General features: G+C 44.6%; 1 protein-coding gene across 2 annotated transcripts in view; it reads right to left on the bottom strand.

Annotated features, from left to right (window-relative positions):
* PLCG1 (phospholipase C gamma 1) overlaps nucleotides 1-17,855 on the bottom strand; it is a 775,517-nt gene that overhangs the window by 225,318 nt on the left and 532,344 nt on the right. For both annotated transcript variants that reach the window (XM_069243788.1, XM_069243789.1), the window contains exons 22-23: nucleotides 3,687-3,783; nucleotides 2,744-2,813 (exon numbers count right to left, since the gene is read on the bottom strand). In XM_069243788.1, coding sequence (XP_069099889.1) covers nucleotides 2,744-2,813; nucleotides 3,687-3,783 — 167 coding nt within the window. The remainder of the gene's footprint in view (nucleotides 1-2,743; nucleotides 2,814-3,686; nucleotides 3,784-17,855) is intronic.

Genomic DNA, 17,855 nt, shown 5'->3' with positions numbered 1-17,855 from the left:
GCTGGTAACCTTGGGTCTGACTTGGTGGGGTGATCTTCGTACCATCTCTGAACTGCTGTCACTGAAAGATCGTTTTAGGGGTCGTGGCCTAGAGATCACCCAACGACTTAGGTGTGTCAGTGCTTTTCTTTATTTTGTATAGAATCTCATCGACCTGAGAACCAAGGGGATGCTCTTTGTGAGATGGAAGATTGAGAAAGTACTGCTGCACCTTTGGGAGCTGCATAGGCACACATAGTACTACAGAAGATACAGTGTTAAAGCCTTAAGAAGTGGTACCTTCTGGAGGCCAGCCTGTGTTGGCATTATAGATAAACTTTCCCTAGGCTACGAGCTGGTCTCCCTAGTACTGTTGACTTATTGGAAATACAGTATCAGATACTCCATCTATTCCCAGTGGTATCTATCATATTGGGTTAAAAGAAGTATAGAACTTGTGATGTACCAATGGGTGGTGGTCCTCACCACACGCTTAGCATCTGCATCAATACACTTTCTCTCTTTGTCTGGCAGGGGTGTCATCTTCAGCTTGTGCTGACTAGGGAGCCTGGAAGAACTTGTCTCCAAATAGAGAGTAGTTCAGAGGATGAGGCCCTATATTTTTGATCTATCCCAGGTGTGTCAATAGTAACCTTTACTCACTGATGTTCCCAGGGGCAGTGTCCAACATGCCTTTCAACATGGGAAGGGACTGCACCATATCATCAGTGTTTTAAAGTGTCTCTACTAAGACATTTTCCTCATCTTGAAGGATGTGCATGTGTTTTCATTGTGGCATTGAAATCTCTGGATGACAGTGCTAGGCCACAGTGTCTTTTGGAGGAGATGGTTTGGCAAAGTTTTGCTCTGTGTCTTGGTCATTCATAGGATCAACTAAATAGTCCTCAAAGGGTTGTCCCCCACTGTTTTGTCAGCTGGCTTTTGGTCCTAGGAACTAAAGGCCTAGGCATGGCCCTACTGAGAGGACCAGACGGCTTAATAATGTTTGTTGTTGGAGGCACAATAGGAGATGGTCTTGAGGGTGAAGGTGCCCTGCGCCACCAGAAGGCCTGGGGGGGCTTGCGTATTTCTTCTGCACCCAGCATCTCTCTTTGCGGTCTTTAAGTGTCTTCTTGCAGCAGAAGGAGAAACAGAAGTCGGAGATGGTGTTGCCTTGGTCTGGAGCGTGTTAAAGGTTACAAACACACTGCTGGCTCGGCTGTGGGCAGTGTTTTACTCTGGTAGTCAGTGCTGGAGTTCGGGTCACCAAAGGACATCGACCACAACTGCTGAGGAAGCAGTTGTGGAGGTGTGCTGGTTGTCTTCTGAATAATAGGTCTTGAAGTGTCTAAGAGTCGGGCCCAAAAACAAGCAAGGAGGAGTCAGTTCTGAAGCTTGTACTCAAAACATCTGAACCCAACAGTAGAAGAGAACAATAAGACGGGGTAAGTCCTAGTGAATTGTGTTTATGGAAAGTCTCAAGACTCTCAATTCTTTGACTAAAACAAGCAGCATCATCAGAGTCAAACAACAGATGGCAGGAGTATGCAGAACAATAAACATGTATACCTACAGTCACAGATACCATGAATACCCTGATAAGTTTCAGGCAATGCTAATTTTGAATTAAATGCAAGTACTGTGTATGAAATCCTTTAGAACAAATCGTGATCAGAAAAGATATACATAAGCCCTTCAACCACAACTCCTCAGAGGTAAATCAGTGTATTTTTCTACAACCCTTCATTCTCTTACATTCCACCATTCACCACCTGCACTAGTCTGCTCTTTGAGTCTTTGGTATCCTTGTCTATGCTTCTTCAATCTTTATTTTAAAGCCACTTTGCACTCTTGATAGATGCACCACTTCTATTCAATTCTATGCAGCGATGCTTATTTGGTCCCATTTCACTACTCAACTATACTCAATACAGGCAATACAGCCATGCTGCATGCTTTATCTTTCTTTTGTCAACCGCTCAACCTTTGTTTCTATACATGATGGTTTTAGTCTGTGCTGTTCTGACACTTAATCCCATTTGCTTTGCTAATTTAATTTGTTCTCTTTGGATATGTAATTCCAGTGGTTTCCAACGTCCAATTCCGCCAATATCTAGGTTTCAATTCCATACCAGCCACCCACTGTGTTCCACTGGAACATCCGACTCAACCGTCTTCCATCATACTATCAATATTTCATGCTGTCACTTTACTATTCATTCAACTGACTCCAAATGCCATCATAGTTCAGTTTATCCCTGTGACTCATCTGATTCTGTTCCATTATGGTAGTTTGATACTATTTGGGTACACCTTTCGATTCTAGTCCCCCAAAACAGTTGACTATCAGGGTTCACCATTATAAGCTATCAACATTCAATTCTGTTCCACTTATCCAACTGATTCAACCCTGCTCTGACCATCAGTTCTCGCACTGTGGCACTAAAGTATAGTATAGCATTCTATCTTGCTATTCCTACTTGTTAGTGCATTTTTATTCTATCTTATTTTACAATTTTCAACTTGACTTGCTTCGGTCAACTGATCCTGCCCCACTGTAGCAACAGCATTTATATTATCAAGTTATATTTATTGTGTGTCAAGCATACACATCCAGTTTCTCACTACATCTTCTATATGTCAGACACAATAAAATGAGGGAAGACTGGGTGTCAGTCTTCTGGTTAATCATTAGAGTCAACCTAAATTCCACATTTCCTTCTTCAATTTCACAAAATTTAAAAACAGCATTAAAAGCACTCACCAATTTGGCAAGATGGCACATCAAGGACACCCCCTAACAGATCTCCCAGAGGGCTGTTCTCTTCCAAGAGCTGTTGGACATCAAAGTAGTAAGAAACATTAGCATTCACAAGGTTCTTAGCAAATGTCAGACAACAAGAAAATTGGAAATGACTGACCAGCCCAACCAAGCTGTGGATGAGTGTAGCAATCCAGTCACACCATTTGGCCAAGCTTGAGAATACAGGAAGCAACTAAGGTAATGCTTTTGACTAGTTGAATATGACCCAAATAAGGGGGTCTTCCAAAAAAGGAATGGCTTCCCTTTAAGAATTGGAACTTTCTAATTGCCACAGTGAATTTTACTTTCATTTTTAACAGCAATGTATACCAAATTCTCTGTGAGACAAAGCAAATCAAAACATTATATTTCACCAGCAGCAAACAGTGCCACACTGGGCACATTTAAAGGAAGCCCCGGGAAAAACAACTGTGAAAAGAAAATAGTCTGATAAAGGCGAAATGCTATTTTTAAACTAGTAGTGAAGTATGCAAATAATGGATGGTGACCAGAAACAGAGAGCACATAGTTCTTCTGGGCTGACGAGATTTCTTATCTTCACCTTAGAACCTCGACTCACAAGATTTTTCAAGCTGACATAAGAAGAATCTTAACTGAACGTTGCTCTATCTGTTGACTACAACACGCAATGTGATGTTTTCCTAAAGGATGGTGCATAATTTTGATTGCACCTACATTTGGATTTCCACAAACAATGACCAACTGCTCCTCAAGTATACATTCAAAAGCATGTCTAGTGATCGAATACAAGGCAAGTTGGTCTTTTCCTGCCCAGTGGTGCCTGGCAGTAAGTGCCAAGGGGTAATCTCAGTCTGCTTTAGTTAGGATTCATATTTAGTGCATGCAAGAAGCACATCAAATTGCCCTCAATTTATGGCCTTACCTGCCGGTCTGGTTCTAGTTCAACAGGACTGAATATATCCTCCACATAATTTGAAGGGAACCACATCTGCTTCTTTCCACCATAGTCTCCACGCCACCTAAAATGAGAATAAGATATGTACACATAATGCTGGAATACCTATTACAAAACTGAATCAGAGTTTGAAGGAGGGAAGCAAGGTTTTCCTCTAATTTATAGGATAACTCAAAGCCCCTGGAACTGTGCGTCAACACTGCGGTTCCTCCACTTTTCAGAAACAAGTACTTTTCTAAGAAACTGCAGTGCAATTGCTGATGCACCTGACTAACAAGAAATCATCATAATACGTACTGATAATTTCACAGCATCACATCCTACTTAAGTGAAAAATGAGACTCACCATAACCGACTAACTCAATGTTGATAAATGTTAGGAGTTCGGCAGACAATGTCAATCAGCATTTTAAGGGGGTCATTACGACCTCAGCGGTCTTTTCGCAAGACCGCCGAGGTACCGCCATGCTGAAGACCGCCAGTGGTGGTGGTCTTCCACGCCGCGTATTATGACCGCTGGCAGCCCGCCGTCCTTTTACGTACGGAAAGCCACCAGCAGCCATACTGGCGGTCGGCAGGAAAGTGGAGCCTGCTCAAACTCCACCGCCACGTCAACAGAACACCGCCCACAGAATCACATCCCATGATTCGGTGTGGCGGTGTTCTGGTGACGGTGTGCTGGTGGCGGAGCTGCCCCCAGGGATCCCGTCCCCTCCCGGAGGATCAAGGGACAAGGTATGTTGATCGTCCGTTAGGGAAGGGGGTGGGGGGTGTTGTGTGCGTGCATGGGGGTGTGCGTGTGAGTGTGTAGAGGGGGTGTGTGAGTGAGTGTATGCATGCAGGGGGTGTTGTGTGTATGGGAAATGTGTGCGAGTCGGGCGGTGTGCATGTCCGTTTGTATGTGTGCGGGTATGTTTTGTGGTGTATGTGTGCGTGTAGGGGGGCGTGTATGTGCATGTTGGGGGGGTGTGCTTGTAGGGGTGTGTATATGTGCATGTTGGGGGTCGGGGTGGGGACGGGGGTTGTGCCACCTTTGGGGGGTGGCAGGGGGTGTGTGGGGAGGATTCGTGGGTGGTAGCGGGGTAGGGGAGACCCCTATCAGTGCCAGGGAAGGAATTCCCCGAGATCCATGGCAGTATGCAGGGTCCTGATAACGTCAGCGGTCTAGTGACGACCGCCGGGCTGGAGACCGCAATGGCGGTCGGAATGGTGAAGTGGCGGATGACCGTGGCAGTAACCGCCATGGTCATAATTCCACTTTTTCTTCCGCCGGCCTGTTTGCGGTCCTACCGCCGCTCTACCACCGACCGCCAGGGTCGTAATGAGGGCCTATGTGAGCTAATGACAAGACTCAGCAGTACATAGGTGTCTGTACTATCTCTTATAGAAACATCTCTTGCTCAAGGAGCAGTGCAGATGAGAGAAAACAACGTGAAAAACTGTGAGGCAAAACCAATGAGATAAGACATGCAAACTAATCATAAATATTATTAGTCTATGGAAAACTGCACAGATGCAGCTCCTCGTACCACTATGGAGTAAAAGTTTTTTGAAGCTGTATCCTATTTTTAGCATTTGAACTCTAAATTAAAGCTTATTTGTCTCTCCAAAAGTCTTAAACCAAAGGAATTGTTTTGTGGAAGGCTCTGTCTGTCCTTGCAAATTAGCATAACTGCTGATGAACAGAGTGTCTGAAATGATTAAGGGGCAACCCTGTATTCCTGGGAACCTGGGTATGTTCCTCTGGAGAGAACTATTGGCCTATGTTCTCTTGGCAGTATACAATACCAAAGAAAAAAAACAAGACATTTAGTTATATTCAGACAAATGCAATCCTATTGTTTTGAATTAACAGCGGTAAGATAATAACAAGGAAGGCAGGTGCTCCAAAATATGGCACTGTGCATATGAATGGTGAAAGAAGTGAGAATTTATGCATTTGTTTTATAAAACCAATAAAGAATATATATACAAGGAGGGAAGGAGCACACTGAATCCGATCCCACCACAGTTCACCTGTAGGAAAATGCCACTGTTGCCATGGCCACCCCCCACTTTTTGCCTAGTGTTGATGCCAGCTTTGACTGGAAGTGTGCTGGGACCCTGCTAACCAGGCCCCAGAACCAGTGTTCTTTCGCTGAAACTGTACCTTTGTTTCCACAGTTGGCACAGCCCTGGCACACAGTTAAATCCATTGTAAAAGGTACCCATGGTACCAAGGGCCCTGTGGCCAGAGAAGGTCCATAAGGGCAGTAGCATGTACTATGCCACCCTCAGGGACCCCTCACTCAGTGCATGCACACTGCTTTGCAGCTTGTGTGTACTGGTGGGGAGAAAAGACAATGTCGACATGGTATAGGTAAGTCACCTCTCTAGCAGGCCTTACAGCCCTAAGGCAGGGTGCACTATAACACAGGTGAGGGCATCTGTTCGTGGCATGTTCCGCTGCAGATTCACATGCAATGCACAGGTCCTGCCATCTAGTGTTGGGCTCGGAGTGTTACAAGTTGTTTTTCTTCAAAGAAGTCTTTTCGAGTCACGGGATCGAGTGACTCCTCCTTTTCGGCTCCACTGCGTATGGGCATCGACTCCATCTTAGATTGGTTTCCCGCAGAGGGTAAGGTAGGAGTGATAGAGTGTAAAGAAAGAGATGTCCTTGCAATGGAATAGAGATATACTGTATATACATATGTACAAATTGAAGTGTAACTTAAACGGCTACAGGCTCCCGGGGAGTAGGGAGGGCGCATGTGAATCTGCAGCGGAACATGCCACGAACAGATGTACACTGGGTGACATTTTCCTTTCGATGGCATGTGTAGCTGCAGATACACATGCTATGCATAGGCTACAAAGCAGTTCTCCTCCCATAAGTGGTGGTCAGCCTGTAGGAGTTGAAGTTGTTTGAAATAGTGTTCTTAGTACAGCCTATCCTACTGTGGCTTGTTGTGCTGCTAACACATCTACGCAGTAATGCTTGGTAAATGTATGGGGTGTTGACCAAGTGGCTGCTTTACAGATTTCTGTCATTGGTATATTCCCTAGAAATGCCATTGTTGCTCCATTCTTCCTGGTGGAGTGTGCCTTTAGTGTTACTAATAGTTGTCTTTTTGCTTTTAGGTAACAGGTTTGGATGCACTTTACTATCCATCTGGCTATTCCTTGTTTTGAGATAGGATTACCAGTATGGGGTTTTTGGAATGCGACAAATAACTGTTTAGTTTTCCTAAATGAATTTGTCCTGTCAATGTAATAAATTAAAGCCCTTTTAATGTCTAAAGTATGTAGCGCTCTTTCTGCTACTGAGTCTGGCTGTGGGAAGAAGACTGGAAGTTCCACTGTTTGATTTATATGAAACAGTAAGACGAATTTAGGTAGGAATTTTGGGTTTGTGCAAAGTACGACTTTATGTTTGTGTACTTGTTTAAAGGGTTGTTCAATAGTGAATGCTTGTATTTCACTAACTCTTCGTAATGAAGTGATTGCAACGAGGAATGCTACTTTCCATGTTAGATATTGAATCTGACACGAGTGCATGGGTTCAAACGGTGGACCCATGAGCCGTGTGAGTACAATATTGAGATTCCATGAAGGCAATGGTGGTGTTCTTGGAGGTATGATACGTTTTAGTCCTTCCATGAAGGCTTTGATGACAGGGACTCTAAATAGAGACTTGTTTTGTATATTTTGTAAATAGGCTGAAATAGCTGTGAGATGTATTTTAATGGATGAAAAAGCTAAATTTGCTTTTTGTAGATGAAGCAAGTAACCTACAATGTCTTGTATGGATGCGGAAAGAGGTGTTATGTGTTTGGATTGGCAGTAAAAGACAAACCTTTTCTATTTGTTTGCATAGCACTGCCTGGTAGTGGGTTTTCTTGCTTGTTTAATTACTTCCATACATTCTGGTGGAAGATGTAGATATCCAAACTCTAAGACTTCAGGAGCCAGATTGCTAGATTGAGTATTGCTGGAATGGTGTGCCCGATCAGTTGTTTGTTTTGTGTCAACAGATCCGGCCTGTTTGGTAGCTTGATGTGTGGTACTAGTGATAGGTCTAACAATGCTGTGTACCATGGTTGACGAAGTATGAGTTTGAGTTTGTTTTGATGCAGTTTGTTAACCAGAAATGGAATGAGCGGGAGAACGGGAAAAGCGTAATATAATATCCCTGACCAGTTGATCCATAGAGCATTGCCCTTGGATGGAGGATGTGGGAACCTGGATGCGAAGTTTTGCCATTTTGCGTTCTGGCTGGTGGCGAATAGATCTATGTCTGGTGTTCCCCATTGGCGAAAGTACTTGTGAAGTACCTGGGGGGGAATTTCCCACTTGTGTGTTTGCTGATGATCCAGACTGAGACTGTCCGCTAATTGATTGTGAATCCCTGGAATATACTGTGTTACAGGGTGAATGTTGTTGTGAATTGCCCAATGCCAAATTTTTTGTGCTAGAAGACAAAGTTGTGATGAGTGGGTTCCTCCCTGTTTGTTCAGGTAGTACATTGTATTCATATTGTGTGTTTTGATGAGAATGTGTTTGTGAACGAGAAGAGATAGAAAGGCTTTTAGTGCTAGGAATACAGCTAGCAATTCTAAGTGATTTATGTGAAGTTGTTTGTGTTTGTTGTCCCATTGTCCCTGAATGTTGTGATTGTTGAGGTGTGCTCCCCATCCAATCATTGATACATCTGTTGTAAGTATGGCTTGAGGCACAGGGTCCTGAAATGGTCGCCCTTTGTTTAAATTTGTGGAATTCCAGCACTGAAGCGAGATGTGTGTTTGGCGGTCTATCAACACTAAATCTTGAAGTTGACCATGTGCCTGTGACCATTGTTTTGCAAGGCACTGTTGTAAGGGCGGCATGTTTAGTCTTGCATTGGGGACAATGGCGATGCATGATGCCATGGTGCCCAACAGTTTCATGACAAATTTGACTGTGTACTGTTGGTTTAGCTGGATTTGTGGTAATATGTTGTGGAAAAATTGTACCCTTTGTGGACTTGGGCTTGCAAGTGCTGTTTGGGTGTTTAATGTGGCTCCTAAATACTGTTGAACCTGCGCTGGTTGTAAGTGAGATTTTTGGTAATTTATTGAGAACCCTAGTGTGTGTAGGGTCTTTATTACATAATGTGTATGGTGTTGGCACTGTGTTTGACTGTTGGCTTTTATTAGCCAGTCATCGAGATATGGAAAGACATGGATATGTTGTCTTCTTATGTAGGCTTCAACTACGGCAAGGCATTTTGTAAATACCCTGGGAGCTGTTATCCCGAAAGGTAACACTTTGAACTGGTAATGTTTTCCTTGTATTACAAACCTGAGATATTTTCTGTGCGCTGGAGGATGGGTATGTGAAAATACGCATCTTTTAGATCCAGTGTTGCCATAAAATCTTGTTGTTGTAACAGTGGGACTACATCCTGTAGTGTTACCATGTGAAAGTGTTCTGATAGGATGTAAAGTCTGAGAGTTCTGAGATCTAGTATTGGTCTCAATGTTCCGTCTTTTTTGGGAATGAGGAAATATAGGGAGTAAACCCCTGTTCCTTTTTGATGATGTGGTACAAGCTCTGTGGCTTGTTTGAGTAATAATGATTGTACCTCTGCTTGCAACATTGAAATGTGTTGGGAGGAGAGTTTGTGTGGTTTTGGAGGTATATCTGGAGGAATTTGTGTGAACTCTATGCAGTAGCCATGTTGGATAATGGATAAGACCCAATTGTCTGTTGTGAGGGCTAACCAGTGTGTGTGGAACTTTTGCAGTCTTCCTCCCACAGGGGAAGTGTGGTGAGGGAAGATGTAGAGCAAATCACTGCTTGGTGTGTGTGGTTTGCTTTGAGGGCTGATATTTTCCCCTAGTTCTGGGAAATTGTACTCTGTAGGTTCCTCGAAACCCCCCTCTTTGGTATTGTGGCTGGTAAGAGGGTTTGGATTGTGAGGTAGATGCCTCAGATGTCTGGGGCTTTAAAGCCTCCCCTATATTGAGGCTTTCGAAATGAGCCTCTGTATTGTGTTGAGTAAAGCACCCCTATAGCTTTAGCAGTGCCGGCGTCCTTTTTCATTTTCTCAATGGCTGTTTCAACCTGTATGCCAAACAGCTGGTTATCATTAAATGGCATGTTAAGAACAGCTTGCTGGATTTCAGGTTTAAAGCCTGACGACCGAAGCCATGCGTGTCGTCTAATGGTGACAGCTGTATTAATAGTTCTTGCGGCTGTGTCTGCGGAGTCTAACACTGACCTGATTTGATTATTGGTAATGGCCTGCCCCTCCTCGACTATTTGCTGGTCTCTTTTCTGTTGATCCTTGGGGAGATGCTGGATGATGTCTTTCATCTCGTCCCATGGGCCCTGTCGTATCTTGCCATTAGCGCTTGGGAATTGGCTATACGCCATTGATTAGCCGCTTGCAATGCTACTCTTTTACCAGCAGCATCACATTTTTTGCTTTCTTTATCTGGTGGTAGTGCGTCACCAGACGACTAGGAGTTAGCCCTTTTCCTCGCTGCGCTGACCACTACAGAATCTGGGGGTAGCTGTTGGGTAATAAAAGCTGGGTCAGAAGGAGGCGGCTTATATTTCTTTTCTACCCTAGGAGTGATTGCTCTTGCCTTAACTGGTTCCTGAAAGATTTGATGTGCATGTTTTAACATGCCAGGAAGCATGGGTAGAGTCTGGTAGGTGGCGTGAGTTGAGGACAACGTATTAAATAAAAAATCATCCTCAAGAGGTTCTGTGTGCATGGCTACGTTATGGTATGACGCTGCCCCAGCTAGAACCTGAGTGTATGAGGTGCTATCCCCTGGGGTGATGGCTTTGACGGATAGCACTCTGGACTATTGTCAGAAATGGGATCATCATAAAGATCCCATGGGTCGACCTCATCCTGGTGTGACTCTGCAGAGTGTACTGGAGACTGTGCAGTGGGGGTAATAGGTGGGGAGAGACAGTTAGTTGAGGAGAATGAGGAGGAGACTGGTGAGGTGAGAACTGAGGAGGTGGAGATTTTTGTCTTGGTTTTGGCACTTTAGCTGGTGGCTGGTCAGTGTCCAAATGTCCTTGAAAGGCCAGCTTCCTCTTTGTTTTTAGAGGAGGTGCAGTGAGGATCTTGCCAGTGTCTTTATGAATTTGGATTCTGGCCTGTTTTTCGTCAAATTCCTCCATTTGCATAAATTCTTCCTCAAATCTATGGCTTTCTTTCAATTGTTTGGAAACTCCATGCTCCTCTGTATATATGGGTCTTTTTGGCTCCGAAGCTGGTTTCCTCGGGATCAAAAGGCCTGGAGTAGACTCTGAGAGGGATTTTCAGGGCTTTGACTCAATGGGTCAGTGCTTCAGTATTTCGGAGCCTGTGTTTCGGCTCGAGTCCAAAGGCTTCGGTGACGTGATCTTTCTTGGTGCCGAAGTTGTTGCTTTTCACCGGCAGTCTTTTTACGGGTGGATCCATGGCCTTCCAGCAGTGGCGCCCCCGAGGCCTTGTGTTTGGACTTGGACTGGGTAGGGGCAGGCATACTCACGTGCTGGCCCGCTGTTATTGGCCTGTCGTTGTCGGACTAGTGCTCGGAGTCGGACCCCCAACAGAGACTGCGTGTGGATCATCTCTTCCTCTTCTGCGTCGAGGCATTCAGTGTTTCTCGACGCCATTTTCAACCTTCGCGCTCTTCGGTCTCGTAGAGTCTTTTTGGAGCAGAAGGATCTGCAGGCTTCGCAAGTATCCTCTCTGTGGTCTGGAGATAGACACAGGTTACAGACGAGATGTTGGTCCGTATACGGGAACTTGGCGTGGCACCGAGTGCAGAATCGAAACGGGGCCCAGTCCATGAGGGTTCAACAAGACTTTGGTCGGGCCGCCGGTACCGAGGTGTCGATGATAGATGGTACGCGATCGAAAACAATACCGACAAATTTAGAGAGTTGTAGTACTTTTCCGACTCGAACAACCGGAGAGAAAAGAAACACGTCCGAACCCGATGGTGGAAATAAAACAATCTAAGATGGAGTCGATGCCCATGCGCAATGGAGCCGAAAAGGAGTAGTCACTCGATCCTGTGACTCGAAAAGACTTCTTTGAAGAAAAACAACTTGTAACACTCTGAGCCCAAACTAGATGGCCGGACCTGTGCATAGCATGTGTATCTGCAGCTACACATGCCATCGAACATATATATAACAAAATGTCACTTACCCAGTGTACATCTGTTTGTGGTATGAGACGCTGCAGATTCACATGCTGTGCACTGATCCTGCCATCTAGTGTTGGGCTCGGAGTGTTACAAGTTGTTTTTCTTCGAAGAAGTCTTTTCGAGTCACGGGACCTAGTGACTCCTCCCTTTCGGCTCCATTGCGCATGGGCGTCGACTCCATCTTAGATTGTTTTCCCGGCAAAGGGTGAGGTAGGAGTTGGTAAAGTGAGGATACTAGAGGTGCCCATGCAATGGAGTAGAAATGTATGTACACAGTGTGTAGTAAAGGAATATTTATTTACATATTTACAATTTTAATGCAACTAAGAACGGCTACAGGCTCCCAGGGAGGAGGGAGGGCGCATGTGAATCTGCAGCGTCTCATGCCACAAACAGATGTACACTGGGTAAGTGACATTTTCCGTTCCATGGCATGTGTAGCTGCAGATACACATGCTGTGCATAGACTACAAAGCAGTAGTCTCCCCAAAAGCGGTGGTCAGCCTGTAAGAGTTGAAGTTGTCTGAAATAATGTTCTTGATACAGCTTGTCCTACTGTGGCTTGTTGTGTTGCTAACACATCTACACAGTAGTGCTTAGTAAATGTATGAGGTGTAGACCAGGTGGCTGCCTTACAAAGTTCTGTCATTGGTATATTACCAAGAAAAGCCATTGTGGCACCGTTCTTTCTAGTGGAGTGTGCCCTCGGTGTAATGGCTACCTGTTAGCTGTTGGCTACCTGTTAGCTTTAAGGTAACAGATTTGAATGCATTTAACTATCCATCTGGCAATGCCTTGTTTGGATACAGGGTTACCTGCATGAGGTTTTTGGAAAGCTACGAACAATTGTTTAGTTTTACAAAATTGTTTTGTTCGGTCAATGTAATACATTAGTGCTCTTTTTATGTCTAATGTATGCAATGCTCTTTCAACTACTGAGTCTGGTTGTGGAAAGAAGACTGGGAGTTCCACAGTTTGGTTTAGATGGAATGGTGATATGACTTTTGGTAAGAATTTTGGATTTGGACGGAGAACCACTTTAAGTTTATGTATTTGTATAAAGGGTTCTTGAATAGTAAATGCTTGTATTTCACTAACTCTTCGGAGTGATGTGATGGCTATTAGAAAGGCTACTTTCCAAGTTAGAAATTGGATTTGACAAGAATGCATGGGTTCGAATGGTGGGCCCATGAGTCGTGTTAATACAATATTAAGGTTCCACGAAGGTACTGGTGGTGTCCTTGGGGGTGTGATTCTTTTTAGTCCTTCCATAAAGGCTTTAATAACTGGGATTCTAAAAAGCGATGTATGTTTAATCTACAGATAAGCAGATATTGCAGTGAGATGGATTTTAATGGAAGAGAAAGCTAGATTAGACTTTTGTAAGTGTAGTAAATAACTTACAATGTTTTGTGTGGAGGCTTCTAGTGGCCTAATTTGATTAGCCTGACAGTACCAAACAAATCTGTTCCATTTGTTCGCGTAGCAATGTCTTGTTGTGGGTTTTCTCGCTTGTTTAATGACCTTCATACACTCTTGTGAAAGGTTTAAATATCCGAATTCTAAGACTTCAGGAGCCAGATTGCCAGCTTGAGCGATGCTGGAATCGGGTGTCTGATCTGTTGCTTGTGTTGTGTCAACAGATCTGGTCTGTTTGGTAGTTTGATGTGGGGTACTACTGATAAGTCCAACAGTGTTGTGTACCACGGTTGGCGAGCCCACGTTGGTGCTATAAGTATTAGTTTGAGTTTGTTTTGACTCAGTTTGTTGACCAGATAAGGAATGAGTGGGAGAGGGGGAAAAGGGTAAGCAAATATCCCTGACCAGTTGATCCATAGAGCATTGCCCTTGGACTGAGGGTGAGGATACCTGGACGCGAAGTTTTGGCATTTTGCGTTTTCTTTTGTTGCAAATAGATCTATGTTTTGTGTCCCCTAGTGGTAGAAGTGATCCTGTAGGATTTGGGGATGTATTTCCCATTCGTGAATTTGCTGTTGATCTCGACTGATATCGTCGGCTAACTGATTTAGAATGTCTGGTATGTATTGTGCTATCAGGCGAATGTTGTTGTGAATTGCCCAATGCCAAAGTCTTTGTGCTAAGAGACACAGCTGTGACGAGTGTGTCCCCCCGTTTGTTTAGATAATACACTGTTGTCATATTGTCTGTCTTGACAAGAATGTGTTTGTGGGCTATCAGTGGTTGAAACGCTTTTAATGCTAGAAATACCGCTAGCAGTTCCAAGTGATTTATGTGAAGTAGTTTTTGTTGATTGTCCCATTGACCTTGTATGATGTGATTGTTGAGGTGTGCTCCCCACTTAACCATGGAAGCATCTGTTGTGATAATGGCGTGAGGCACTGGGTCTTGAAAAGGCCGCCCTTTGTTTAAATTGATAGGGTTCCACCATTGAAGCGCAGAGTGTGTTTGGCGGTCTATCAACACTAGATCTTGTAGTTGACCCTGTGCTTGCGTCCATTGTTTTGCTAGGCACTGTTGTAAGGGCCGCATGTGTAGTCTTGCGTTTGGGACAATAGCTATGCATGAGGACATCATGCCTAGTAGTTTCATTACAAACCTTACCGTGTAGTGTTGGTTTGGTTGCATGCTTGCTCTTACATTTTGGAACAATTGAACTCTTTGTGGACTAGGAGTGGCAATTGCTCTTTGTGTGTTGAGTGTTGCTCCCAAGTATTGTTGTAGTTGGGATGGTTGCAGATGTGATTTTTGGTAATTTATGGAAAACCCTAGTTTGTGTAGAGCTTCTATGATGTATTGCGTGTGAAATTGACATTGTTGTTAAGTGTTGGCTTTTATTAGCCAGTCTTCCAAATATGGGAATACGTGCATGTGCTGTCTCCTTATATGAGCTGCTAGTACGGCTAGGCATTTTGTAAATACTCTGGGGGCTGTTGTTATTCCGAACGGTAACACTTTGAATTGATAATGTTTGCCTTGTATTACAAACCTTAAGTATTTTCTGTGGGAAGGATGGATGGGTATGTGGAAATACGCATCCTTGAGATCCAATGTTGACATGTATTCCTCCTTTTTTAGTAAGGGAACCACGTCTCGAAGTGTTACCATGTGGAAGTGGTCTGATTTGATGAAGAGATTCAGTGTTCTGAGATGTAAGATAGGTCTTACCTTTTGTCCTTGTTTGGAATTAGGAAATATAGTGAGTAGACACCTGTTCCTTTCTCATGATTGGGTACTAGTTCTATTGCTTGTTTTTGTAATAGTGCTTGGACCTCTATTTGTAATAGGTCTAAGTGTTGTTTGGACAGATTGTGTGTTCTTGGTGGCACATCTGGCGGGAATTTTGTGAATTCTATGCAATAACCATTTTGGATAATTGATAGGACCCATGCGTCTGTGGTAATATGTGGCCAGTTTTGAAAATATGCGGTTAGCCTCCCCCCCACTGGTGATAAGTGATGGGGTTTTGTGACATTGAAGTCACTGTTTGGTCTGGCTTGGTTTGGTTGCTTGGAACTTTCCCCTTCCTCTTGGGAACTGTCCTCTATAGGAACCACAAAACCCTCCCATTTGATATTGTGCCTGATAGGTGGGTCTGGTTGGAGAGGTGGAAGGCTCTGATGTTTGCTGTCGAAAACCTCCTCTAAATTGTGGTTTCCTAAAGGTGCCTCTGACTTGTGGGGAATAGAGCGCGCCCATGGCTTTGGCCATGTCCATGTCTTTTTTCAACTTCTCAATTGCTGTGTTAACTTTCGGCCCAAACAACTGCTCCTGATTAAATGGCATGTTCAACACTGCTTGTTGGATCTCTGACTTGAATCCAGAACCTCTTAACCACGCATGCCTGCGAATGGTTACCGCCGTGGTGACCGTTCGTGCTGCTGTGTCTGCCGAGTCTAGTGCGGACCTTATCTGGTTGTTAAATATGGCCTGTCCTTCTTCCATGACCTGTTGAGCACGTTTCTGATGTTCCTTCGGCAAGTGCTGTATGATGTGTTGCATCTCGTGCCAGTGTGCCCTGTCGTAGCGAGAAAGTAGGGCTTGCGAATTAGCAATCCGCCATTGACTGGCTGCTTGTGCTGCCACTCGTTTGCCCCCAGCGTCAAACTTTCTGCTCTCTTTGTCAGGCGGTGGAGCGTCTCCCGACGATTGAGAGTTTGCTCTCTTTCTTGCTGCTCCTACAACCACTGAGTCTGGTGTAAGTTGTTGTGTTATGAACACAGGATCTGTTGGGGGAGGCTTGTACTTCTCCAGCCTAGGCGTGATAGCCCTTCCCTTAACTGGCTCCTGGAATACTTGTTTTGCATGTTTGAGCATACCCGGGAGCATTGGCAGACTCTGAAAGGAAGCGTGGGTGGATGCTAAGGTGTTAAACAGGAAATCATCCTCTATTGGCTCTGAGTGCATTGCTACGTTGTGGAACGTAGCTGCCCTGGATAGTACCTGCGTATATTCAGTACTGTCTTCTGGAGGTGACGGCTTTGTTGGATAACAATCCGGACTGTTATCCGATACTGGTGCATCACATAAGTCCCATGCATCAGCATCATCCTGTGTCATCCCTGTATGTGTGGGTGACTGCATTGGAGGTGTTCCCATTGGTGACAGTTGTGGTGAGTGCGGTGGGGACGGTTGTGGTGAAAACCTTGGTGGTGGGGATTTGTCTCTAACCACCTTTGCCTTAGGCTGCATTTCTGCCTCCTGATATGCAAGTTTCCTTTTAGATTTGATTGGAGGTAAAGTTTGTATTTTTCCAGTCTCTTTCTGGATACGTAACCTCCTTTGTGTATGGTCTGGTTCTTCCATACTTAATTCCTGCTCAAATCTATGTCTTCCCTTCATTTGGCTGGAAAGTCCTTGCTCTTCTGTGTAAGAGCTTCTTTTCGGCTCCGAAGCCGCTTTATTCAGTACCGAGGTTTCAGATATAGTCTTTTTTGGTTCTGAAGAAATTTTTCTCACTTTGGGGGAGTCGAACTCTCGGTGTCGAGATCGTTTGGTGCTGGAATCTCGACCGGAGTCGGAAGTCTTCAGCAAATCCATGGCCTTTTTCGGTGCCGATGTTTGGTCACCTTCTTTTCGATGGGTTAAGCCAGGGCCTTTTTGGCGGTGGCGTCCCCTTGGCCTTAAATATCTTTCTGTGAGGTTTGGACGGGACAGGTTTACTCACTGTTCGCTGCACCATCGAGGTTCGGTCACTTTCGGATTCGTCCGAGTCCGATCCCTGGATGGAAATGCTTTCCTCCTCTCCGACATCGAGTTGCTCTCTCGGTGTCGACGCCATTTGCAGTCTTCTTGCTCGTCGATCTCTTAGGGTCTTTTTCGATCGAAACGCTCGACAAGCCTCGCAAGTATCCTCCCTGTGTTCAGGGGATAAACACAGATTACAGACCAGGTGCTGGTCTGTATAAGGATACTTCGAATGACACTTAGGACAGAAGCGGAAGGGGGTTCGGTCCATTAGTCTTCGACGACGGGTGTGGTCGGGCCAAGCAGGCCTCGGTGAAGAACGGAATCTCCGAAGGGACGCCGGAGCGCTCTTGATGTCGGTGACAATACAATAACACTAACCCGGTATCGAACGATAACAATACCGTTGAATTTTCGATAATTTAGCTAACTTTCCCGATTCGAAATACAGATCGAAGAGGAACACGTCCAAACCTGATGGCGGAAAGAAAACAATCCAAGATGGAGTCGACGTCCATGCGCAATGGAGCCGAAAGGGAGGAGTCACTCGGTCTCGTGACTCGAAAATACTTCTTCGAAGAAAAACAACTTGTAACACTCTGAGCCCAACACTAGATGGCAGGGTAATGCACAGCATGTGTATCTGCAGCTACACATGCCACTGAACATATGTATATATATATATAGTAAGAAAAGAAGAGGTCCATGCAATGTGTATACATATTTACGTAAATAAAGTGCCACAATGGCTAGAGGCTTCCGATAAGAGGAGGGAGGGTGCATGTGA

The sequence above is a fragment of the Pleurodeles waltl genome, chromosome 7 (assembly GCF_031143425.1).
Source record: "Pleurodeles waltl isolate 20211129_DDA chromosome 7, aPleWal1.hap1.20221129, whole genome shotgun sequence".
Classification (NCBI taxonomy): Eukaryota; Metazoa; Chordata; class Amphibia; order Caudata; family Salamandridae; genus Pleurodeles; species Pleurodeles waltl.
Note: the sequence above shows the minus strand (reverse complement) of the source record. Positions and strands in the feature narration are given on the sequence as shown.